General features: G+C 43.8%; 1 protein-coding gene and 1 pseudogene across 1 annotated transcript; both read right to left on the bottom strand.

The window, feature by feature from the left end:
* Positions 1–11402: 11402 nt before the first annotated feature.
* LOC105819407 lies at positions 11403–11858 on the bottom strand (annotated as a pseudogene).
* Positions 11859–17670: 5812 nt separating this feature from the next.
* Positions 17671–19785, bottom strand: MFSD6L (major facilitator superfamily domain containing 6-like). The gene has a single exon (XM_012655634.1). It carries the CDS (start codon positions 19665–19667, stop codon positions 17874–17876), a length of 1794 nt encoding a protein of 597 aa, XP_012511088.1. The 5' UTR covers positions 19668–19785; the 3' UTR covers positions 17671–17873.
* Positions 19786–22226: the final 2441 nt, after the last annotated feature.

Raw genomic sequence — 22226 nt, 5'->3', positions numbered from 1 at the left:
TATGACTACATTTATTAGGAAACAGGAAATACTTAGAACAAAGAGGTAAGTGTCAAGCAGTGAATAAAAAAGAGCAATGAAGTGAGCTCACAGAAACAAGAATGTAGAAACTAAGGAAGATAATGGTAGAAATAGAAGAGGAGAACAAAAACAATGGATAAAATTAAAACCAAAAACAGAGAGGATGGTGAAAAACTTATTCTAAAATTTATGAGGGAGAAGAAAGCCTAAACAAAGAGTAAAGAGACTCATCTTAACAAATATTGAGACATTACAAAGCACTAATGACATTTAGCATTACGAAGTGCTAAAACAGCATGATTTTGGTGCAGGAACAAATAGATTAATGAAACTAATTAGAGAACTCAAAAGTAGACTTAAGCATAAAAGTGTAGTGCCATAAATCAGTGGAGGAAGAGTGGATTATTTAGTCTATGATATTTTGAAAACTGGCTAAATGGAGAAATATAAAGGTGGGCCCCTATCTTAAGCACATTCAAAAGAAATTCCAAATGAATTAAAGACCTAAATGTGAGAGATTAAAATTATAGAGCTAATATTGAAAAATGTAGTCCAATATGTTTTTAGCTTGGAAGTGAGGGGTGGGTAGCAAGAGAGATTCTTAAATAGAATCCTCAAAAGAAATTGTGATGGAAAAATTAAAAACTTTGATTATATCAAAATCAAGGATTTCCGTTCAGAAAAGATACCAGAGATAATGTTAACAGATGTGTGACAGACTGGGCAAGGATATTTCCAGCATGAAAATCAGCAAAGGATTAATATGTAGAATATACAAAACATTCCTGCGAAACAGCAAGAAAAAAAGACAAGAAACTTAATAGAAAAATGGACAAAGGATATTGTGGAAATATGAGCTTTAAGCTTTAAATGCTTTGATTTAGCTTTGGTTAAAATTGTAGTTGGAACCAAAGGTCACAAATCACAATCAGTAAAACTTCAGAGGTTAATGCTTTTGAAAACGCAGAACTTCTGTTTGTGGTCTAGCATGTAAGAATCAAGGAAGTCACCACTCTGTCCGAACAATAAGTAAAAAGCTGAACAAACTGAAAAACCAATAACTCTTCTTAGAGTCTGTAAGATAAGAGAAGACACAGGGCAAAACATGGCTCCCAAAATTGGAGAGGCAGACAAGGTGAATACAGAGAACCACAGCATACCAAAGCAGAAACCCACAAGTGAAACCTATGGGAACCTGTGCTGGGGCAGGAAAACCAGCACTGTACTTGATGAATTGCCAGAGGCTCAGTGTGGATAAGTCTGTGAGATAAATACTCCAGAGGAACCTGGTCATAAGGAGGCCTGTACAGTCTTATGGGTTCTACCTCCTGGAGCTCTACCAAGTTCTCCTACTGAATATTTGAGAAAAATTCCTTCATGCTTCCATCATGGGGATGGGAAAAGGAACTATTTTGAAATACACCAGGGCATTCCATTCTTCTTAACAAAGTCTGCCCCCAGGAGAAACTATTTAACCAGGATCTAACCAGCTGGAGTTTTATCAGAGCCTAATTAACTTGGGGAAAGGGAGATACCCAAATCCAGCCAGCTCCAGCCTCCCACGTGGAAGAAGGGAAATACTCAGCTCCAGTCCCCTCTAGCCTTCCACATGGAAGGAGGAAAATACCCAACTCCAGCTCAGCCTAACCATCTTATCCCACCTAAGAGAGGGAGGGGAACAACTAAGAAGCACGTGTGAAGTTCATAGTCCAAGGTACAGGCTTACTAAAAGACTGAGGCCTAATCATAGGACTACAGAATGCTGCTTCTCCCCCACATCTTATCACCACATTACTAAAGGCTTATTTATAGAAGTTCCTTGTACCCAGTAGATTATGTCCGGGTAAAAAATTACAAGGCATACTAAAAGGCAAAACAAACAAAACAAAACAAACAAACAAAACAAAACAAACAAACAAACAAAACCCAGATATAGAATCAGAACCAGACTCATATGTCAGGGATGTTGGAATTATCAGGTCAGGAATTTAAGATAATTATACTTAATATGCTAAGGATTCTAATGGATAAAGTAGAAAGCATGCAAGAACAGATGGGCAATGTAAACAAAGAGATAGAAATTCTAAGAAAGAACAAAAAAGAAATGCTAGAGATCAAAAACACTGTAATAGAAATGAAGAATGACTTAGATGGGCTAATTAGTAGACTGGACACAGCTGAGGAAGGAATCTCTGAGCTTGAGGATATCTCAGTAGAAACTTATGAAACTAAAAATCAAAAAGAAAAAAGACTAAAATCCCAGAACGGAACATCCAAGTACTGTGGGACAGCTACAAAAGTTATAAATGTATGTAATGGGAACACTAGAAGGAAAAGAAAGAGAGAAAGGAACAGAAGAAATATTTGAGACAATAATGACTGAAAATTTCCCCAAATTAATGTCAGACACCAAACCACAAATCCAGGAAGCTCAGAGAACACCAAGCAGGGAAAATGCCAAAGAAAGTACACCTCAGCATATCATATTCAAACTATAGAAAATCAAAGGTAAAGAAAAAAACCTTGAAGGAAGCCAGAGGGGAAAACACATCTTACTTATAGAGGAGCAAAGATAAGAATTACATCTGACTTCTTCTCAGAAACCATGCAAGCAAAAAGAGAGTGGAGTAAAATATTTAAAGAGCTGAGAGAAAAAACCTCCACCAACTTCTAACTCTGTACCCTGTAAAATTATCCTTCAAAAGTGAAGGTGAAGGCCAGGTGCAGTGGCTCTTGCCTGTAATCCTAGCACTTTGGGAGGTCAAAGTGGGAGAATTGCTTGAGGCCAGGAGTTTTAGACCAACTTGGGCAAGAGTGAGGCCCTGGCCCTACAAAAAATAGAAAAAGTAGCAGGGCATAGTGGCACACACCTGTAGTCCCAGCTACTTGAGAAGCTGAGGCAGGAGGATCGCTTCAGCCCAGGAGTTTGAGGTTGCAGCGAGCTATGAGGATGCCACTGTACTCTAGCCTGGGCAACAGAGACACTGTCTCAACAACAACAACAAAAAAAGTGAATGTGAAATAAAGACTTTCTCAGACAAACAAAAATTGAGGGAATTTGTTACCAGTAGACCTGCTTTGCAAGAAATGTTAACAGAAGTTCTTTAGAGAGAAGAAAAATGATATAGATCAGAAACTTGGATCTATTTAAAGAAATGAAGAGCATCAGTGAAGGAAAAAAAGATGTAAAATAAAATCTTATTTTTCTTATTCTTAATTGATCTAAGAAATAACAGTTTGTTGAAAACAATAATAGCAATAATTTATTTGGATATATATTATATATATGCTTATATATAGGTGACACAAATGACAGCAATGATATAAGTGAGGAATTAGTGTTATTTTGTTGTTATGCGGTACTCCATTACCCATGAAGTGGTATAGTGTTATGTGAAAGTGGATTTGAATTGGTTGTAAATGTTATTACAAATGCTAGGGCAACCACTAAAAAGAACAAAAAAAGAAATATAACTGATACGCTAGGAAAGGAGAGAAAGTGGAATATAAAATGTTCAATTAAAACCACAAAATGCAGAAAAAGACTAGAGGACAAATACAGACCAAAGAACAAGGGCATCAAATAGAAAACTGTAACTAACAGATATGGGTAGCTATTAATCCAACTATATCAATAATCACTTTGAACATCCCTGGTCTAAATACACCAATTTAAAGACACGGATTGTTATAATGGGTCAAAAACAAGACCCAACTATATGTTGTCTATAAGAAACTCACTTTGAATATAAAGACACATATAAATTAAAAGAAAAGGGATGGGGGTCCTGTTGTGTATTGGTTTTAGAAAAATAGAAAAAAAGAAAAAAAAGTAAAGGGATGGGAGAAAGATATACCATGCTAACACTACTAAAAAAGAGGTGGGAGTAGCTATATTAATTTCAGACAGAGCAGATTTCCAAGCAAGGGATAAGGAGGGGCATTACATAATGATAAAGGGATCAATTCTCCAAGAAGACCTGACAAACATAACACATATGTGCCTAACAACAGAGCATCAAACTATGCTAGGCATAAACTGATAGAACTGCAAGGAGAAATAGTTGAATCTACTATTATAGTTGGAGATTTCAACACTCCTCCATCAGTAATGGACACCTCCAGTAGGCAAACAATCATTAAGGACATAATTGAACTCAACAATGCTATCAATCAACTGGATACGATGAACATCTGTAGACTACTTCACCTAACAACAACAGAATACACATTTTTATCAAACTTACATGGAACATTCACCAAGATAGACTACATTATGAGTCATAAAACATCTTACTAAATTTAAAAGAATAGAAATCATACAATGTCTGCTCTCAGAACACAATGGAATAAAAATAGAAATCAGTAACAGAAAGATAGCTCGAAAATCCCCAAATACTTAGAGATTAAACAATGCACTTCTCAAGAACACAGAAGTTAAATAACAAATCTCAAGAGAAATTTAAAAATATTTTGAACTAATTAAAAATGAAGACTCAAATTACCAAAAGTTTTGTGATGCAGTGAAAAAAGTGCTTAGAGAGAAATTTATAGCATTGAATGCATATATTAGAAAAGAAGAAAGACCTAAAATCAATGATCTAAGCATCTACTTTAAGAAGCTAGAAAAAGAAGAGCAAATTAAACTCAAAATAAACAAAAGAAAAGAAATAATAAGAATTAGAGCAGAAATCAATGAAATTGAAAACAGGAAATAAAAAGATAAAAATCAATGAAACCAAAAGCTCTTTCTTTGAAAAGATCAATAAAATTGATAAGCCTCTAGCCAAGCTAACTAAAAAAACAAGAAAGAGGACACAAATTACTAATGCTAGAAACGAAAGAGGGAACATCACCACAGATCCCATGGACATTAAAAGGATAATAAAAGAATACTATGAACAACTATGTCCACAAATTTAATAACCTAGACGAAATGGATCAATTCCTTGAAAAACATGATCTGTCAAAACTCACAAAAGAAGAAATAGACAATTTGAATAGGCTCATATTTATTACAGAGCCTGAATTAATAATTAATGACCTTTCAAAACAGAATGCAGTAGGCCCAGATAGGTTCGCCAGTGATTTATACTAAACATTTAAGGGAGAAATTATACCAATTCTCTACAATCTCTTTCAGAAGGTAGAGCAGAGGAAATACTTCCTAACTTATTCTATGAGGCCAGCATTATTATCCTAACACTAAAACCAGACAAAGACATTGCAAAAAAAGAAAACTATAGACCAATAGCTCTCATGAACATAGATGTGAAAATCTTCAACAGAATATCAGCAAATTGAATCCAACAATGTATAAAAAGAACTATACACTACAACCAGGTGGAAATTATCTCAGTTATACAAGGCTGATTCAATATACAAATATCAATTAATGTAATCTATTGCATTAACAGGCCAAAAAAGAATCACATGATCATATCAACAGATGTAGAAAAAGTATTTGACAAAATATAACACCAATTTATGATTTTAAAATTCTCAGTAAACTAGAAATAGTGAGGGACTTCAACTTGTTAAAGAATATCTACAAAACCCCTACAGCCAATATCATACTTAATGATGAGAAACTAGAAGATTTTCCAATAAGATCAGGAACAAGGCAAGGATGTTCCCTATCATTACTCCTTTTTAACATCAAACTGGAATTTCTAACTAATGCAATAAGATAAGAAAATGAAATAAAAGGTATACTGATTGGGAAGAAGCAAAACTGTCTTTGTTTACAGATGACACGGTCTTCTGTGTAGAAAACAAACACCAAAGAATCAACAAAACAAAACAAAAAGACTTCTGGAATTAATAGCGATTATAGCAAGGTTGCAAGATACAGGTTAATGTATGAAAGTCAATTGCTTTCCTATATACCACTAATAAACAAGTGGAACTTGAAATTGAAAACACAGTAACATTTACATTAGCACCCCCCAAAATGAAATTCTTAGGTAGAAATCTAACAAAATATGTACAAGATTTGTTTGAGAAAACTATAAAACTCTGACAAAAGAAGTCAAAGTTCTAAATAAATGGAGAGGTATTCCATGTTCATGGATAAAAAGACTCAATATTGTCAACATGTCAATTCTTCCCAACTTGATCCATAAATTCAATGCAATCCCAATCAAAATCTCAGCAAGTTATTTTGTAGGTATTGACAAACTGATTCTAAAGTTTATATGAAGAGACAAAAGACACAAAATAGCCAACATAATATTGAGGAAGAACAAAGTTGGAGGACTGACACTACCTGACTTCAAGATTTAGGAGTACAAAGCTACAGTAATCAAGCCAGTGTGGTACTGGTGAAAGAATAGACGAATAGATCAGTGGAACAGAATGGAAAGTCCAGAAATAGACTCACAGAAACAGAGCCAACAAATATTTGACAAAAGGCCAAAGGTAATACAATAGAGAAAAGATGTTCTTTTCAACAAATGGTGCTGAAACAACTGGACAACCACATGAAAATTTTAAAAAAATGAATCTAGACACAGACTTTATGCCCTTCACAAAAATTAACTCAAAATGGATCACAGACTTAAGAAAAAAAATGCAAAAATATAAGTCTCTTAGAAGATATCATAGAAGAAAATTTAAATGGCCTTGGATTTCATAGTGACTTTTTAGATAATGACACCAAAGGCACAACTCACAAAAGAGAAAATTGATAAGCTGGACTTCATTAAAATTTCTACTCTGTGAAAAACATTGTCAAGAGAATGAAAAGACGAGCCAGAGACTGAGAAAAAATGGACATATCTGAGGACATATCTGAGAAAGGACTGTTATCCAAAATACAAAATGAATCCTTAAAACTCTCCAGTGAGAAAACAAACAACACAATTAAAAAGTCAGCCAAAGAACTTAATAGACACCTCGCCAAAGAAGATATATCAATGGCAAAAGAGCATATGAAAAGATGCTCTATATGTCATGAGGGAAATGCAAATTAAAACATCAATGAGCTACCACCACGCACCTACGTGAATGGCCCAAATCCAGAAAATTGACAATATCAAATGCTGGTAAGGATGTGGGGCAACAGAAACTCTCATTCACTGCTAGTGGGAATGCAAAATGGTACAGCCACTTTGAAGACAGTTTGGCAGTTTCTTACAAAACTAAACATCGTCTTACCATACCATTCAGTGATCACCTTCCCAAAGGAGTTGAAAACTTATGTCTATACAAAAACGTATACACCGATGTTTATAGCAGTTTAATTAATAATTGCCCAAACTTGGAAGCAACCAAGAAATCCTTCAGTAGGTGAATGGATACATAATGTGTGGTACAACCAGACAACAGTGTATTTATTAGCACTGGAAAGAAATGAACTGTCAAGCCATGAAAAGACATGGAAGAAACTTAAATGCATATATTATACTAAGTGAACAAAGCCAGTCAGAAAAGGTATATACTGTATGATTCCAACTATATGACATTCTGGAAAAGTCAAAACTATGGAGACAGTTTAAAATTTAAAACCATTATTTTTAATTTTTAATTGTGGTAAAATACACATAAAATTTACCATCTTAACCATTTTTTAATATGCTATTTTTAGAGCAGTTTTAGGTTCACAGCAAAATTGAGCAGAAAGTACAGAGATTTCCCATACAGCCCCTGCGGCCTCACATGCACACCTCCCCGACTATCACCCCCCTCCGGAGTGGTACATTTGTTACAACTGATGAACCTACAGGCTGACACATCATTATTAACCAGCGTCCATAGTTTACATTAGGGCTCACTCTTGGTGTTGCACATTCTATAAGTTTGGACAAATTTATAATACATACCATAAATTTCTTCATCATAAGCATTTTTAAGTGTGGATTCAGTAGTGTTAAGTACATTCACGTTGTTGTGCAACCAATCTCAAATTCCTTTATCTTGCAAAATGGAAACTCTGTATCCATTAAACAACACCTCCTCCTCCTAGCCCCTGGTAACTACCATCATACTTTCTGTCTGTATGAATTTGACTACTCTAGGTACCTCACATAAATGAAGTCATATAGTATTTGTCTTTTTGTGGCTGGCTTATTTCATTTATAATAGCATCATGTCTTTAAGGTTCTTCCATGTTGTTGCATGTATCAGAATTTGCTTCCCTTTTAAGGCTGAATGATATTCCTTTGTATGTATATATCACACTTTGTTTATCCATTCATCCATCCATGGACACTTGGGTTACTTCCACCTTTTGGCTACTGTGAATACTGCTATGAACATGGATGTATAAATATTTTTTCAAGATCCTGCTTATTATTCTTTTGGGTATGCTCAGAAGTGGGAATGCTAGATCACATGGTAATTCTATTTTCAATTCTTTGAGGAACAGCCATAATGTTTTCTATGGTGCCTGCACCATCTTACATTCCCACCAACAGTCCACAAGGGTTCTAATTTCTCTGCATCCTCATCAATACTTGTTACGTTCTGGTTTTTTTGATAGCAGCCATCCTAAGGGGTATAAGATGGTATCTCATTGTGGTTTTGATTTGCATTTCCCTAATGATTAGTGATGTCGAGCATCTTTTCATATGCTTGTTAGCCTTTTGTATATCTTCTTTGGAGAAATATCTATTCAAGTCCTTTGCCCGTTTTCAAATCAGGTTCTTCATTCTTTTGTTGTTGAGTTGTAAAAGTTCTTCATATAGTCTGCTATTAACTCATTGGATGTATGGTTTGCGAATATTTTCTCCCATTCCATAAGATGCCTTTTTACTCTGTTGCTTGGGTCCCTTGACGCTAGATCTGCCTCTTTGCTGTCTTTGTGTCCACATGTGAACCTCATCACTTGCTTTCGTTGGTCGTGGTCCTGGTGGTGGTGCGGGGGCTCAGTATGAATGTAGTAATGGTACCTGGTGGCTCTTCTTTCCAAAGTTGCCCCTATTTAGATTCCTTTGTTTGCAATGAGACAGAGATTTCTGGGCACCATCTGACAAGAGTTAAGTTTTTTTTTTGTTTAATGTTTTGTTTTCCAAATGCTTCTTCAGTTCCTATTCTAGGACAGTGCTAAACAAAATTCAGATATCACCCACACTACCCCTAACCCTCTGCGGAAGGCAGGATTTCTTCAACTGTCCAAACACCTTGAGCCCCCAAGTTGGTCTGGCTCGCTAGTCCCAAGGACAGACACAGTGAGGTTTATTTGCTGCTGACAGCCAACCTCCAAGGCAAGCTGGGACAGCTGCGTCAAGTGGGAAGGTATTCAGATTCTTCTTTAAAATGGTGAGCACCTGGTGGCATCCATTCCCCGCTCTCTAACCTCATTTAAGGTGGGTTCAGTGGTAACATCTGAGCATAGCTTTCTCACCTAATCACCTCCCTGAGGTGAGGTGTCTCACTGTTGCCTAGCAGAAACCTAGGAAGTGAGCCAGTACAGCCTCCAAGAAAAGAAGCTTTAGACAAAGCAGGCGCTAGATTCTTTCCTTCCTGGAACTGTAGTCTCTTTCTTGGGTTAAGGGCAACACAGATTCTGATGTAAGTTGCCAAAAACAATAGGAAGAGGGCCGTTTTTATTGCTGATGCCATCTGCTTCCGGAAAGGAAGAGATAGTAACATGATGATAGCACAGAGTCTTGGGATTTTTCTTGAAGGCTTCCGGAGACAAATCTTCATCTTGTCCGTTGATGATGGGGGTCCAGTGAATGCCTGGTGAGACAGACTTACTTGTAAATGTTTGTGAGGGTCTCTGCAGGCACCCACATATAAGCTGGCGAGACTTGGGCGGCCAGGGTTGGAGGGGGATGGGGCTGAGGAGCAGGGAGTGAGGATCTGTGAAATTGGTTTTATGACTGGGACTCTGACCTCATGTGGTCCCTCATCGGCTCTAGGAAACTCGGGAGGTACATGCAACCCTTTCTCCTGTTTCTTCACATTCACACTGACTTCCCCCACTCTGATCAAGAGGAAAGCAGCATTAGGGTAGCCTTTGTCCTCGAGAAGAGGCACCCAGGGCTGGAATGCTTGTGTTTGTTACCGTCGACTCCACTGGAAGCCTTTGCAGCTGTTCCCTGTCCCCAGCCTCATCCCCTGGACCCACCTCACAAGGCCAGCTCAGTCGCGGCACCTGATCCTCGGGTTTTTCTGTAGTTCCAAGCTCTGGCAGCTAGCGGGTCTTCAAGTTGCCTGCCTCACCCTGAGCCGGAGCTTGGGGCAGGGCGCGGAACCAGTTTGCCCCGGGAAGGGGCCGCTGGTTTTCCGTGTGTTTGGCGCCCCCTGGTGGAAAGCTTCCGAACCTCTGGTCGAATCCCTCCTGCCTTCCGGTCTTGGTTTGCTCTCAGGAGCGCTCTTCAGGCCCAGCTCACAGCCTTCCACCCCGGCATCCGTGTGCAGGTAGAAAATGGCTTTCCAGGCCCTAGAGGATGCCCTGCCCCTTGCAAGGGGCAGAGGGGCAGCCTGTGGTGGTCGACGTGAGCAAAGCTGAAGGGGAGGTTGGATGCCAGTGGGAAGGTCTCTCCTGCACTGAAGGTGCCCACCCAGATTCCCCTTTCCTCAGCAGCCCCCACGATGCCCGCAGGCGCGAGGTTCCAGCTGCCACAGCTTGCCCCTCTGGCTCATGTCCCCCTGCCTCCCACCTTGGCGCTGAGGTGCATTGGGCTCGATGTGGCCGCTCTGCACACGGACCAGGAACTTAGTGCCAGGTTCAGGGGGAGGAGATGAACATCAATTCGATGCTGCAGCATCCCTCGGGTTCCAGAATGCCATGCGGTTCTGCCTGGGGAGAGGGGACGAGGCAGAGTGACCTTGGCTTAAAGGAGGGAATCCTGTCAAGGTCGAGAGGTACGAATGTAGAAGGTCATAGAGGCCAAGGCTCTTAGTTTTCAGACATGGGAGCAAACAGCTCCCATCTTAAGACATCTTAAGCTTTACTTCTATAGCAGAAGACGCCTGTCTTAGTCTGTTTTCTGTTGCTTACAACAGAGTACCTGAAACTGGGTAACTAATAAAGAAAAGGAATTTATTTCTTACAGTTACGGAGGCTGAGAAGTCTGAGGTCAAGGGGCCACATCAGTGAGGGCCTTTTTGCTGGTGGGGACTCTCTACAGGGTCCTGAGGGCATCACCCAGCAAGGGAATTGAGCGTGCTAATGTTCCAGCTCAGGTCTCTCTTCCTCTTCTTATAAAGCCACCAGTCCCACTCCCATGATAACCCATTAATCCATTAACTCATCGACCCATTCATGAGTCCAGAGCCCTTATGACTTCATTACCTCTTAAAGGCTCCACCTCTCAATATTGCCACATTGGGGACTAAATTTCAACATGATTTTTGGAGGGGACAAATATCAAAACCATAGCAACACCTCACCAATCACGTTCCTAGCACAGATCACAGGCTGCCAGTTCCCTGCAGAGGGAATTCCCAGCATGACCTCATTCATCTGTGAAGACACAGAGCAATCCTTGTTTAGATGTACACATTCATCACTCGTCCAGCGTGGTCAGCCCTCCACTTCTTGATGGTTTCCCTCTGCTATGAATGTGCATGTCCTGTTGTCTGCTTCTTAGAGCAGACATTTACCTTCCTCATCCACCAGCCATTGGAGGAGGACTGGGGCCACGCAGATGATTGATTCGACCCATTCTTCAGGGAGGGTTTCCCGGTGGCCCTCTTCCATCATTGTATCTGGAATCGGCTGAGTTTCCATAGCCTCTTCTTTTTTTCACATCTTGCTGAAGCAGAGTTTTGAAAAACAAAACCACAAACTCAGCTATTCCCCAGAAGAAATCTGTTATCAAAGATAATCTCCATGGAGACTGACTCCGCCTGTCCAACACTCGTCCATTCAAGATGTAAACCATCTTGCCCCCTTTCCTTGCTTCTGAGCGACTCTATTTATTTATTTTTAATATGGTCTCTCCCTTTGTTGTCCATGATGGAGTGCAGTGGTGTGATCATAGCTCACTGCAGCCCTGAACTCCTGAGCTTAAGGGATTCTCCTGCCTCAGCCTTCTGAGTAGCTGGCATTACAGATGCACACCGCCACACCTGGCTAAGTTTTAAAATTTTTTTGTAGAGATGAGGCCTTGGTATGTTGCCCAGGCTGGTCTTGAACTTCTGGCCTCAAGTGATCCTCCTGTCTCAGCCTCCCAAAGTGATGGGATTACAAGCATGAGCAACTTTGTCCAGCCCTCCATCAGATTATTAAAGGGAACTATATGCCCAACAATGTTAAAAACCACTTTCCTGGAACAGGGTACCAGGGGTAATGGTAGACCACCGTTAGGGGAAATTAAAAAGTAGATCATCTGGCTTGAGTCCATTTCTTGAGACTTGTGGGTATGTGAAACTATCCAAGACATGAAGCTATCAAGTCTTCTTGTTTTTAATGTTTTCCTTTAAAGCACTCTAGGAACGAAGACAACTGCTCTGAAGTATTTACCAGTCTGATGCGTAATGTGCTCTTATGCTCTTGTGGTCCCCTGAGGTTGTTTTATTCTTGTTTATTGCTTTGCTGCCAATTAATTTTCAAAAGCACAGTACAATGAAAATATGCTCAATTTCATTAGTTATTAGAGAAATGTGAATTAAAATCACAATGAGACACAGTCTGCCCTCTGTGTCCACTGGTTCCATATCCACTGATTCAACCAACCTCAGATCAAAATAATTGAAAAAAAAATAAAAATAATACAAGTTTAAAAATACAGTATAACAACTATTATATTTACCTACCTATTGTATTAGGTATCATAAGTAAGCTAGAGACAATTTAAAGTGTACAGGACAACGTGCATAGGTTATGTGCAAAACTATGCCATTATATGTGAGGAACTTGAGATCCTCAAATTTCGGTAGCTCTGGGTGGTGGTGGGGGGGGGTCCTGGAAAATCAACCCCGTTCAGATACTGAGGGATGATTGTACTACCACATACCTGTTAGAATGGCTAAAATTAAAAAGATTGATCCTACTGAGTGTTGGTGAGGATATGGAGAAACTGGAACTCTCATGCACTGCTGGTGGGAATGGTAACCACTGTGGAAAACTATTTAATGGTTTCTTCAAAAGTTAAACATACACCTACCATATGATGTGGTCACTTTACTCCTTGATATTTACCCAAGAGAAAGGAAAGCATATGTTCATACGAAGACTTAAAATGAATATTCATAGGAGTTTTATTTGGAATAACCAAAACTGAAAACAATCCAAAGCTCACCAACAGGTGAATGGATAAACAAATTGTGGTATATCCATACAGTGGAATACTACTCAGTAATAAAAAGGAATGAAGTACTGATACACTCAATAACATTGGTTACTTTCAAAATAATTATCCTGGATAATAAAGAATTTATGTGGCCTTTGTCCCTAGTACTTGGGAGATAGCTCTAAATCTTTGGAATTTTCCAAGTTATAAGAGTGTATATGTTATTTGGGGTGGGGAGGCCTTAGACCACACTTGAGTTTATGCTAATGAGGTGACTCGTGATGGCCCCTAGATAATTTATGCCAATGGAATGACTTAAGATTGGGATGGACCATGCCAGAAAGATCAACAACCTGATTAGAAGGTTGGGCTTTGAGGCTTTTGATATCAGCCTGACTTCTGGGGAGAGGAGAGGGACTGAAGATTGAGTCACAGGCCAATGACTCAATGAGTCACGCCTATGTAATGAAGCTCTAATAAAAACAATGGACATCGAAGCTCGGGTGAGTCTCCCTGGTTGGCAACACTCTGCATATTGTCACACATTGATGTGTTTGGAGGGTGATGCATCTTGCCTCCACGGGCAGGGGAGATGGAGCCTTCATGTTTGGGACCCTCCCAGCCCTTACCCTGTGCATCTTATCTTTTGGCTGGTGTTGATTTGTATCCTTTGGCTACAATAAGTATAAAAAGTGTAATGCTTTCCTGAAGCCTATGAGTCATTGAAGTGAATTACTGAACCTGAGAGGGGAATGGGGAACCCTGAACTTGTGGCTGGTGTCTGAAGTGAGGGCAGTCTTGTGCCCTTAACCTTGAGTCTAACTCTGGGTAGTTGATGTCGGAAGTCATTGCAATTATGCTGAGTGAAAGAAGTCAGATATAAAAGAGCACATACTATAGACTTCTTTTTTTTTTTGAGACAGAGTCTCGCTCTGTCGCCTGGGCTAGAGTGCCGTGGCATCATCCTAGCTCACAGCAACCTCAAACTCCTGGGCTCAAGCGATCCTCCTGCCTCAGCCTCCCTAGTAGCTGGGACTACAGGCATGTGCCACCACGCCTGGCTAATTTTTTCTATTTTTGGTAGAGGGGGGGTCTCACTCTTGCTCAGGCCGGTCTCGAACTCCTGACCTCAAGCAATCCTCCTGCCTCGGCCTCCCAGAGTGCTGGGATTACAGGCATGAGCCACTGCGCCCGGCCCATACTGTAGGCTTTAAAAATGCAAACTAATATATAGTGACAGAAGGCAGATAAGTGGTTGCCTGGGACCAGGGTGGAGGGAACTAGGGAGGAGGAATTATAAAGGGCAGGAAGAAATTTGTGGAGTGATGGATATGTTCACTATCTTGATGGTGGTGACAGTCTCACAGGTGTATGCATATGTCAAAACATATCAAATTATACAATTTAAACATGTGTTTATTCAACAGTACCTCAATAAATGTATTTTTTAAAAAAAGGCTCAGTGTAGCCCTCACCTGTCATGACCCTGACCAGAACCTTCCATGGTTTACCCAGAATCAAGGCCCTCTATGATCTGGTCCCAGGCTCTCTTTCCAGCCTTGCATTTTAGCACTGTCCAAATCCTTTGCTGCAGCCAAACTGTGTTTCTTGCTATTCTCTGAGTATCCTCCATGCCTTTCCCCAAGTCCGTAGGTCTGCTGACGCTATTTTAGAAGCCCTCTCTCGAGTTACCACCCTCTCCTTACCTGTTAAAAGTTTACCTATCCTTGAAGGCTTAGTCTTAGACATAATCTCCATGAAATCTTCTTTGGGTTCTTGGGTCAGAAATGATCTGTCCTTTTCTTAAACTCCAGCTGTGCTGTTGTGCAGCATTTTCCACACCATCCTGTGCTTCCTTGCACATGTACATATGTAAGTAAATCTCCTGGTCAGACTGTTAGCTTCTTGAGGGCAGGGGCTATGCGTTTTATTCATCCTTGAATTCCCCACGGCAAGGTGCGCAAATCTTTACAAATGGAGGGCAGCCAAATTCTAACTAAATAACCCAAACACAAGTTTCTCAGCATCTCATCCTTCCCATAAAATCTTGTAGATCCTTCAGTCATGACAGCCCTTCGCTACCCCACCATACTCCTTTCTCTTCCTTCCTCTTTTTCGGACTAAACCACACTTTCTAACTTAACTTTTTTCTTAAGCCAATTCCTATTCCTCATCCTTTTGTTTATGTTAAGAGCACATACGTGTGTTTTGGCATTATTGTATATTCTGTCTACATAGCAAATGCTATCTACTATCCAGTAAATCTCAAGTGACAACTGCCTTCGATCTTAATATTTAATTTTCCCTCCTTCTCTTTTTTTCCAATTTTTCAGCCATATAGCGCCATGATTAAAGTCTCAGGCCCAGGAACCACCAGGCTGGATCTGAATCCCAGCTCTACCACCTGCTAGCTATGTGACCTCAAACAAGCCATCAGTTCTGCCATCTGTCAACTGGAGATGCTAATAGCGACTACATCTTCTGATTGCTTTGAGGATGAAATGAGCTAGTACAGGGAAAGTGTTTAGAACAGTGCCCAGCCTACAGTAACCACTCAGGAGCTAGTATTTGTTTCACTGCACATTAGAAGCACTTGGCAAAGAACTGGTGAGAAGGATAGAACTGCAGGGGGCAACTGAGTGGACAAGTCTTGGTTAACCACATCAGAATCACTTGGAGATTGCAGTGAAGATACAGATTCCTGTGAGATTCAGGTGGAACCCAGGAAACTGGCTTTTTGCATATGCTCCCAGATTTGGATGGACAGCCAGGTTGGGGAACTACCAGCATAGAAGTAAATGCCCTAAATTTGATGTAAGATCAGAACTCTGGTAGTGTTTCTGCCAGTGACCCAATGTGTAACTTTTCGGAGACTCCATTTTCTCATTTGTAAAATGCAGATAACAAATTTGATTTGTTGTGGGGGTCAAATCGCTAAAGTCATTTCTGTGGGGAAGGTGACTTACTGGGGTGAAGGGAACACAGGCTTTGAAATAAGTCAGACCCGACTGTAAATTCCACCACTGATGCTGCTGCAGACATTGCTAGCTGCCAATCCTATGTCCAGCCCCCTCTTCTTCCTGTCCACAGCCCTAATATTGCTTGGGGTGTAACTGTTCCCAGCTAAAAATACTCTGCCTTCCAGACTCCCTTGCAGTTAGGGGTGGCCGTGTGACACAGTGCACTCAGAAGTCAGCTGAGGAGTTCTGGGAAGGCTTTTATTTTTCTGATACCAACACTTGTTCCTGTTTCTCCTTTTATCCTATTGTCTTTCCCTCTTCTTCCTACTTGGAACATGGATGAAAGACCTGAGGGTGCAGCAGCCATCTTGTTGTTATGAGGTACAAATATGGGAGGGAGGCCTACAAGCTGAGTGTGGTGAAGAGATGAAAAGATTCTGGGTCCTCAGTGTCATCGTTGAGCAGCTGTACTCTGAAGTGCCTACCCCTGCACATCTTATGTCAGACAAATGAATCTCTAATTGCTTAAGGCAGAGGTAATTTTTTTTTATTATTTGTACCCTATAGTTTCCTAGGGAAAATTAAAAAAAAAATAAAGATCCTAGAACCATTTCTGACCCAGTGGACATTCATTGTCTGGTTCCCTTTCTCCAGCTATGAGACATCTGCATTTGTACAGTGAGGCTTCTTCTAACTAAATCCAATATCCTATATTTAGCTGATTATAAGGTAGAAGAATTAGCCTCTTGGGGACTGGCCTCTGGAATAAAGGGCCCTTCCCTGGGGCTCAGGGAGGACTCTGGGGATGTTGGGAAGGTGATAGAACTAGTTTGCCATTCTCAAAACGCCACCAAGCAGCCTGGAGCAGGTCCAGTGTGGAGTACCTACAGCGTCCTACCGTATAGAGACTGCTGCACCCCAATCAAAGCAGATGTTAAAATCTCTATGTGCTCTTGTGAGGCAGAACATGCAAAATGTGAGTCCAAAGGACATGAAATTGCCCTTACTCCGATGGAAATATGGATGACGATTCTACGGATCCTTTCCCTGGTGCCATACACATTTGAGAGTAAGAATGAAACATATTAACCTCCCCTCCCTCCAACACACAGTATATTCCCTATTATTTTCTCTTGCTGGAAACTTAAGTACTTAGGTGTGAGTGTGGCTACTGTATACATCAGTGGGGAGAGAGAGGAGTTTGTTTTCATTATCATTCTTCCCTGCCCACAGCATGACTTCTATAGGACCAGGCTCATGCCGTTATGCCCCCTGGGACTGCCATGGCTCATCCAAGTCAGCTGCCCTCTCTGCCAACTGAATCCTGCAGGTCCCCATGGCCTTCCTGGCACTGCCAATTTGATGTGATCACTTTAGCCACTGCTGAATTCAACAGAGTAGGGACTATTAAAGCTCTCGAAAACCTTATACATCAAAATATAGTCAGTACAAAGGAAACATTTTTTTTTTAGCAAATGTATTCTTCCTCCATGGTGTAAAAAAGATTGAATAGCGGGATGTAAAATCTCCTTTTACTAAAAAAGTAAAGAAAATCATGCAATGAGATGATCCTGCTTGGCCTTCAGCATAGACATGCCTTCTCTCTCCCAGGGCTCCCTGCTGTTCACAGCAGGATTCTGTCCTCAGCAGACTGAGTTTTGTCCAGTGCACTAGGTCCTTCCCAGATCAGCGCATTCTGACTCTCTCAGCCCTTCCAGTCTGAGTGCTCCTCCCTCATGGCCTTCACAAGCCAGTCCCGTTCTGTCCCCTGCTCAGAGTCACTGCTGTCACTCGCCTCCATGGCCAGCAGCTTCGAATAGTTGATTTTCCTCTCTTGGGGCAGCCTGGGCTGGATGGACAGGAACAAGGCTAACCAGAGCAGCAGGGCCACGCAGCAGGCCTGGTAGAGCACAGCCAGGCTGAAGCGCATGGCCACAAAGCCCGCCACAAAGCTTCCCAGGCTAGAGCCACTCCCGTAAAAGTGGCCTCGGAACATGGCACTCAGAGGCCTCTCCGTGCCGGGAGTGGCCAGAGCCTCTATCGAGGCCCCAACTGCCCACCACAGAGCCCCGTAGCTGATGGCACTCAAGACCTGAACAGGGAGGACAGACCACCAGCTCCAGAGGAAGGAGTAGTAGAGCAGCTGCCCGGCAAGGCAGCCCAGCCCCAGCCCCACCGTGCCCACCCTGGACAGTTTCCTAAGCAACGTGGTTTTGAATGGATAAAGCAGAACTTCCCCCAGCAGGCTGAGGGCGACAGAGAAACCCATAACCAGCTCGCTGCTCCCATGGTCGTCCATGTGCCAGAACAGAAAGTTCTGCACAGTGCTGGTGACAGCTCCTAATAAAAAGACAGTGAAGGCCAGGACAATGAGGCGAGGGTTGCTCCCTACAAGAGACCGTGCTTTGACGCTTTTGTCGCTGTGCTCCCGCTGCCGGCAGATAGGAACGGGAAAGGCAAGGCTCACCAGTAAGGCCAGGGTGCTGACCAGCGAGTAGCCGTAGAAGTGCACCACACCCCGGGGGGTGCTGGTCATCAGGAAGCAGTCCAGCTGCCCCACCACGGCTGCGATGCCGCACGCGCCTGCCGACATGCCCAGCAATCTCCAGATCCATAGGCTTCCGTATCGGTCAGTGGCATCCACAAAATCCAGGTATTCATAAAGGCTGTCATCTGCCACCCGCTCCAGAGGGGCTGTCAGCAGCTCCCAGAATACCACGGACCCCAAGGAGAGGATGAAAGTCCACCGCAGCCCTTCCAAGGAGAGCTCAAGGACCTGGGCTTTGCCCTTGGCCGCCGACGAGTTGGCCAGACTTCCCACTGCTGTGCCCCCAGGAAGCAAAGGGAGGGCGGTATTGGCCACCTCAAAAGTACCTTCCCAGGGATTGTCTTTCACCCCTGGGGTGACAGGATGGAGGAGACCTTGGGATGTGGGTCTGACTCCTTCAACGGAGCCCACTAAATAGCCGTGCAGATCACTGGAAATTTCTTGGTCACTTTCGCCTGGTCCATTTCTGAAGCCAGAGGCTTCCAGGACTCCAGGGCTCCTCCTGGCTGGGAGGCTGGGTGTCCCCGCTGGGTGGTTTGAGTCAGGCTCTGGGGCAGCGGTGATGCTCACAGTCAGCGTGACCCCCAGTGGCACGACTGTGGTGGTCACGCTGCCGCTTCCGTTACAGGAGCGGTACACCAGCTCTTTGTCCAACGGTGGGACCAGCACCATCAGCAGGCTGGCGACCGCCGAGCCGAGCAGCGAGCCTGCGAGAAGCGCTCTCCGTTTCTGGTGGCTTTTGGCCAGGAAGGCACAGAAGGGAGCCCAGAAGGCTGCGACCAGGTGCTTGGTTCCCATCAGGATGCCCACCCAGGGCGCGGCCAGGCCCAGCTGCCTCAGGTAGAGGGTCAGGAAGGGGGTCACGCAGGCATCCCGGACCCCACACACCAGGTGGAAAAGCCTGGCCACCCCCAGCGCCCTGCTGACGTCCCACCGGGGGTTGGCGCTCATGGCCGCGCGGCTCCGTCAGACCCGTCAGACCCGGCAGACCCGGCAGACCCGGGCCGGCGGAGGGAGCTGCGCGCAGGGCGGGCGCGGCCCGGGAGGGCGCGGCCCCATGTCCCCGCGAGGGCGGCTCCGGGGCTCCGAAGCTCCAACCGAGTCGGACGCAGCCTCCAGCCTCAGGTGGCGCCGCGGTCACCAGGTCAACGGCCGCCCCCGCCCCCACGTCCGGCCGCCGGCCCGGAAGTGGCCCCGCCCCGAGGGAGCGGCGCGGCGGGGGCGGGGCAGACGCACCTGCGGGCCGCACCTGCCACGTCCTGCTGCCTCCGCCCCTCCCCCACTTCCGGGACGTGCGCAGGTGCACGAGGGGCGCGGCCTGGGGCCTGCAAGGTGCGCACCCAGCTATGCCGGCCCCCGCCCCGCCTCGGGGAAACCGTCGGGGTCGGGCTGAGGGGAACGAGAGTGGAATAAACGATACCCACTAGGTTCCTTCCCTCATCTTCTTCAGGTGTTTACTCAAACGTCCCCTGATCAGGGGGCACATCCCCGCAGGCATCATCCCCGTCCACCCTAAGTGAAATTGCCAATCTCATACCCATGTGTCCCCACCCCCGCCGCCGAGACTCCCGCACCCCGCTTCCTTGCTGTATTGTTCTCCACTGCGCTTAGCGCCACCGAACACGATGCGGGTTTACAGTGCTTGTACTGGCCTTGTTTATTGCCTGTCACCATCAGAACCAAATCTCCCGGAAGGCAGGTGTTTTTGTCCCCAGGGCTTAGAACTGTTTCGCTGGATGCATATTGTCCCTGGAAGGGGAGTGACCTTGGGTGATGCAATTTTCTTCAGCTGGGACAATCCCCAAAGAGGGCTGACAGTTGAGGGCAGTCATCTGGTGGCACTTCCTGCAGCTGATCAGCAGGTATGCACTGGATAGTTTAAATCCACACCTAGGGCAGTCAGGGACCCTGTTTGGGAGAACACACTCCAGAGGTGGTTAGCTGGCATTTAATCAAAAAGCCATGCTCCAGAGGCAGCTAATACAAGCACTTCAACAATCTTACATCAACAGAAGTGGCTTCATTAGATATTAGAAACAGTTTTTCACTGATGACATTAGTGGTGTCCATGTCATGTGGATTGGCATAATTTTTTTCAGAGGTATTTTCTCTCTTGCTCAAAGAGGGTATAAGAATCTAGAGATTCCAGTAATTCAAGTCCTTTGGAAGGGTGCTGTAGGCTTTGCTCCAAAATATCAATTTTTCATACAATGTTTGCTCAGAGCACCCAATTTGGCTGGGGTGGGGGTGGAGGCTACTTGTCAACAAGTGTGTGTATGTGTCACAGAATTTGGTCTACGATTTGCTTTCACTGTAAGCTGGTAGACAGGGTGTTGGGGAAGCGTCCCAGAGCCCTCACCTAACCTTAACCGGTAAACTCTGCAAATGTTTCCTTAAAACCCTCATGATTGTGAATGCTCAAATTGATATGAATCCATTTACATCACCCCAATTGCAGAAAAAAAAATCTAGCCACCTAGTTTCAGTCATTTCAGGTTTAAAGCCACCTCAGTCACTCTGAGGACTGTCCCTAGTCCCTCTCCTCCCACAGTTCTGCTGCAGGCAGCTTCAGTGGGGGCCATCACATCCATTCGCCCCCCCGGTCCTGACCTGTCCTGGGCACATCTCCACCGGGAGGCAGGCACTCTGCCACGATGGTGTCCCTGGAGGTGCCCTGGCTCCACACCTTGCCCTCAGGGGCCATGCTCCACACTGCCACCCACAGCTGCATCCCTCCCCTTTGAGACCCCCTGGGCTTGTCTGCTTTCAGCTACCTGGGAAATCCTTTGCCTGTTCCCCTTGCCCCATGGGGGCACAGGGACTCTGAGGCTGCCCTTGGGTCCATCTGCCTGTGCACCCCAGGCAGCCCCTCTTACACTTTCCTTGGCACTGACAATGTGCCCTGGCACTTGCCCCCACTCCCAGGGCAATGAGGCCCAAAGTGAATTGTCCTCTCTACTCTGGGATCCCCAGGCTTAACAGGGATTCTTCCACCACCCCACCCCCACCATCCCCTGGCACTCTGTCCAGGCCATAGGGATGGGCTCAAATCCAAGCCTTTTTGTCGTCTCTGTTACTCTCCCCCCACCCCATACCTAGTCCTAGGGGTGAGGACACTGGAGCTGTGTCATTGATCGTTCCTATTTTACACCTGAATGTCCGTTTTTGAACTCAAAAGCCAAGAATTTTGATGCCTTTAATCTCTGGCTTCTCTGAAACCACCCTGTATTCCCTCATCTGTTTTGGGACAATGCTGGTCCCTCAGTTAACCAGAGTCCCACGAAGAAGGGGCAGGAGACAGAACACACCAGTTACGACTTCATAGAACTCTCACCTGGCCTAAGCGGATTCATTGGGTGATATTAAGTACTACCCCAATTTCTATTAAAATACAAATATTACTTGGGCATTAGATGAAAGCAGAAACAGTTTAGTGTGCATTTATTGAATCTGACATTCTCCTCTCAACTGGGAGAGGCCCCTGCCTGGAGGTGCATGCTCTGGGCAGCG

The sequence above is a fragment of the Propithecus coquereli genome, unplaced genomic scaffold, assembly GCF_000956105.1.
Source record: "Propithecus coquereli isolate 6110/MARCELLA unplaced genomic scaffold, Pcoq_1.0 Scaffold482, whole genome shotgun sequence".
NCBI classification, from domain to species: Eukaryota; Metazoa; Chordata; class Mammalia; order Primates; family Indriidae; genus Propithecus; species Propithecus coquereli.
The sequence above is the reverse complement of the archived record's forward strand: the minus strand, read 5'-3'. Positions and strand labels throughout refer to the sequence as shown.

Coding starts and splice junctions, on each gene's coding strand:
- MFSD6L (XM_012655634.1), bottom strand. CDS start 19,667: ATGAGCGCCAACCCCCGGTGGGACGTCAGCAGGGCGCTGGGGGTGGCC.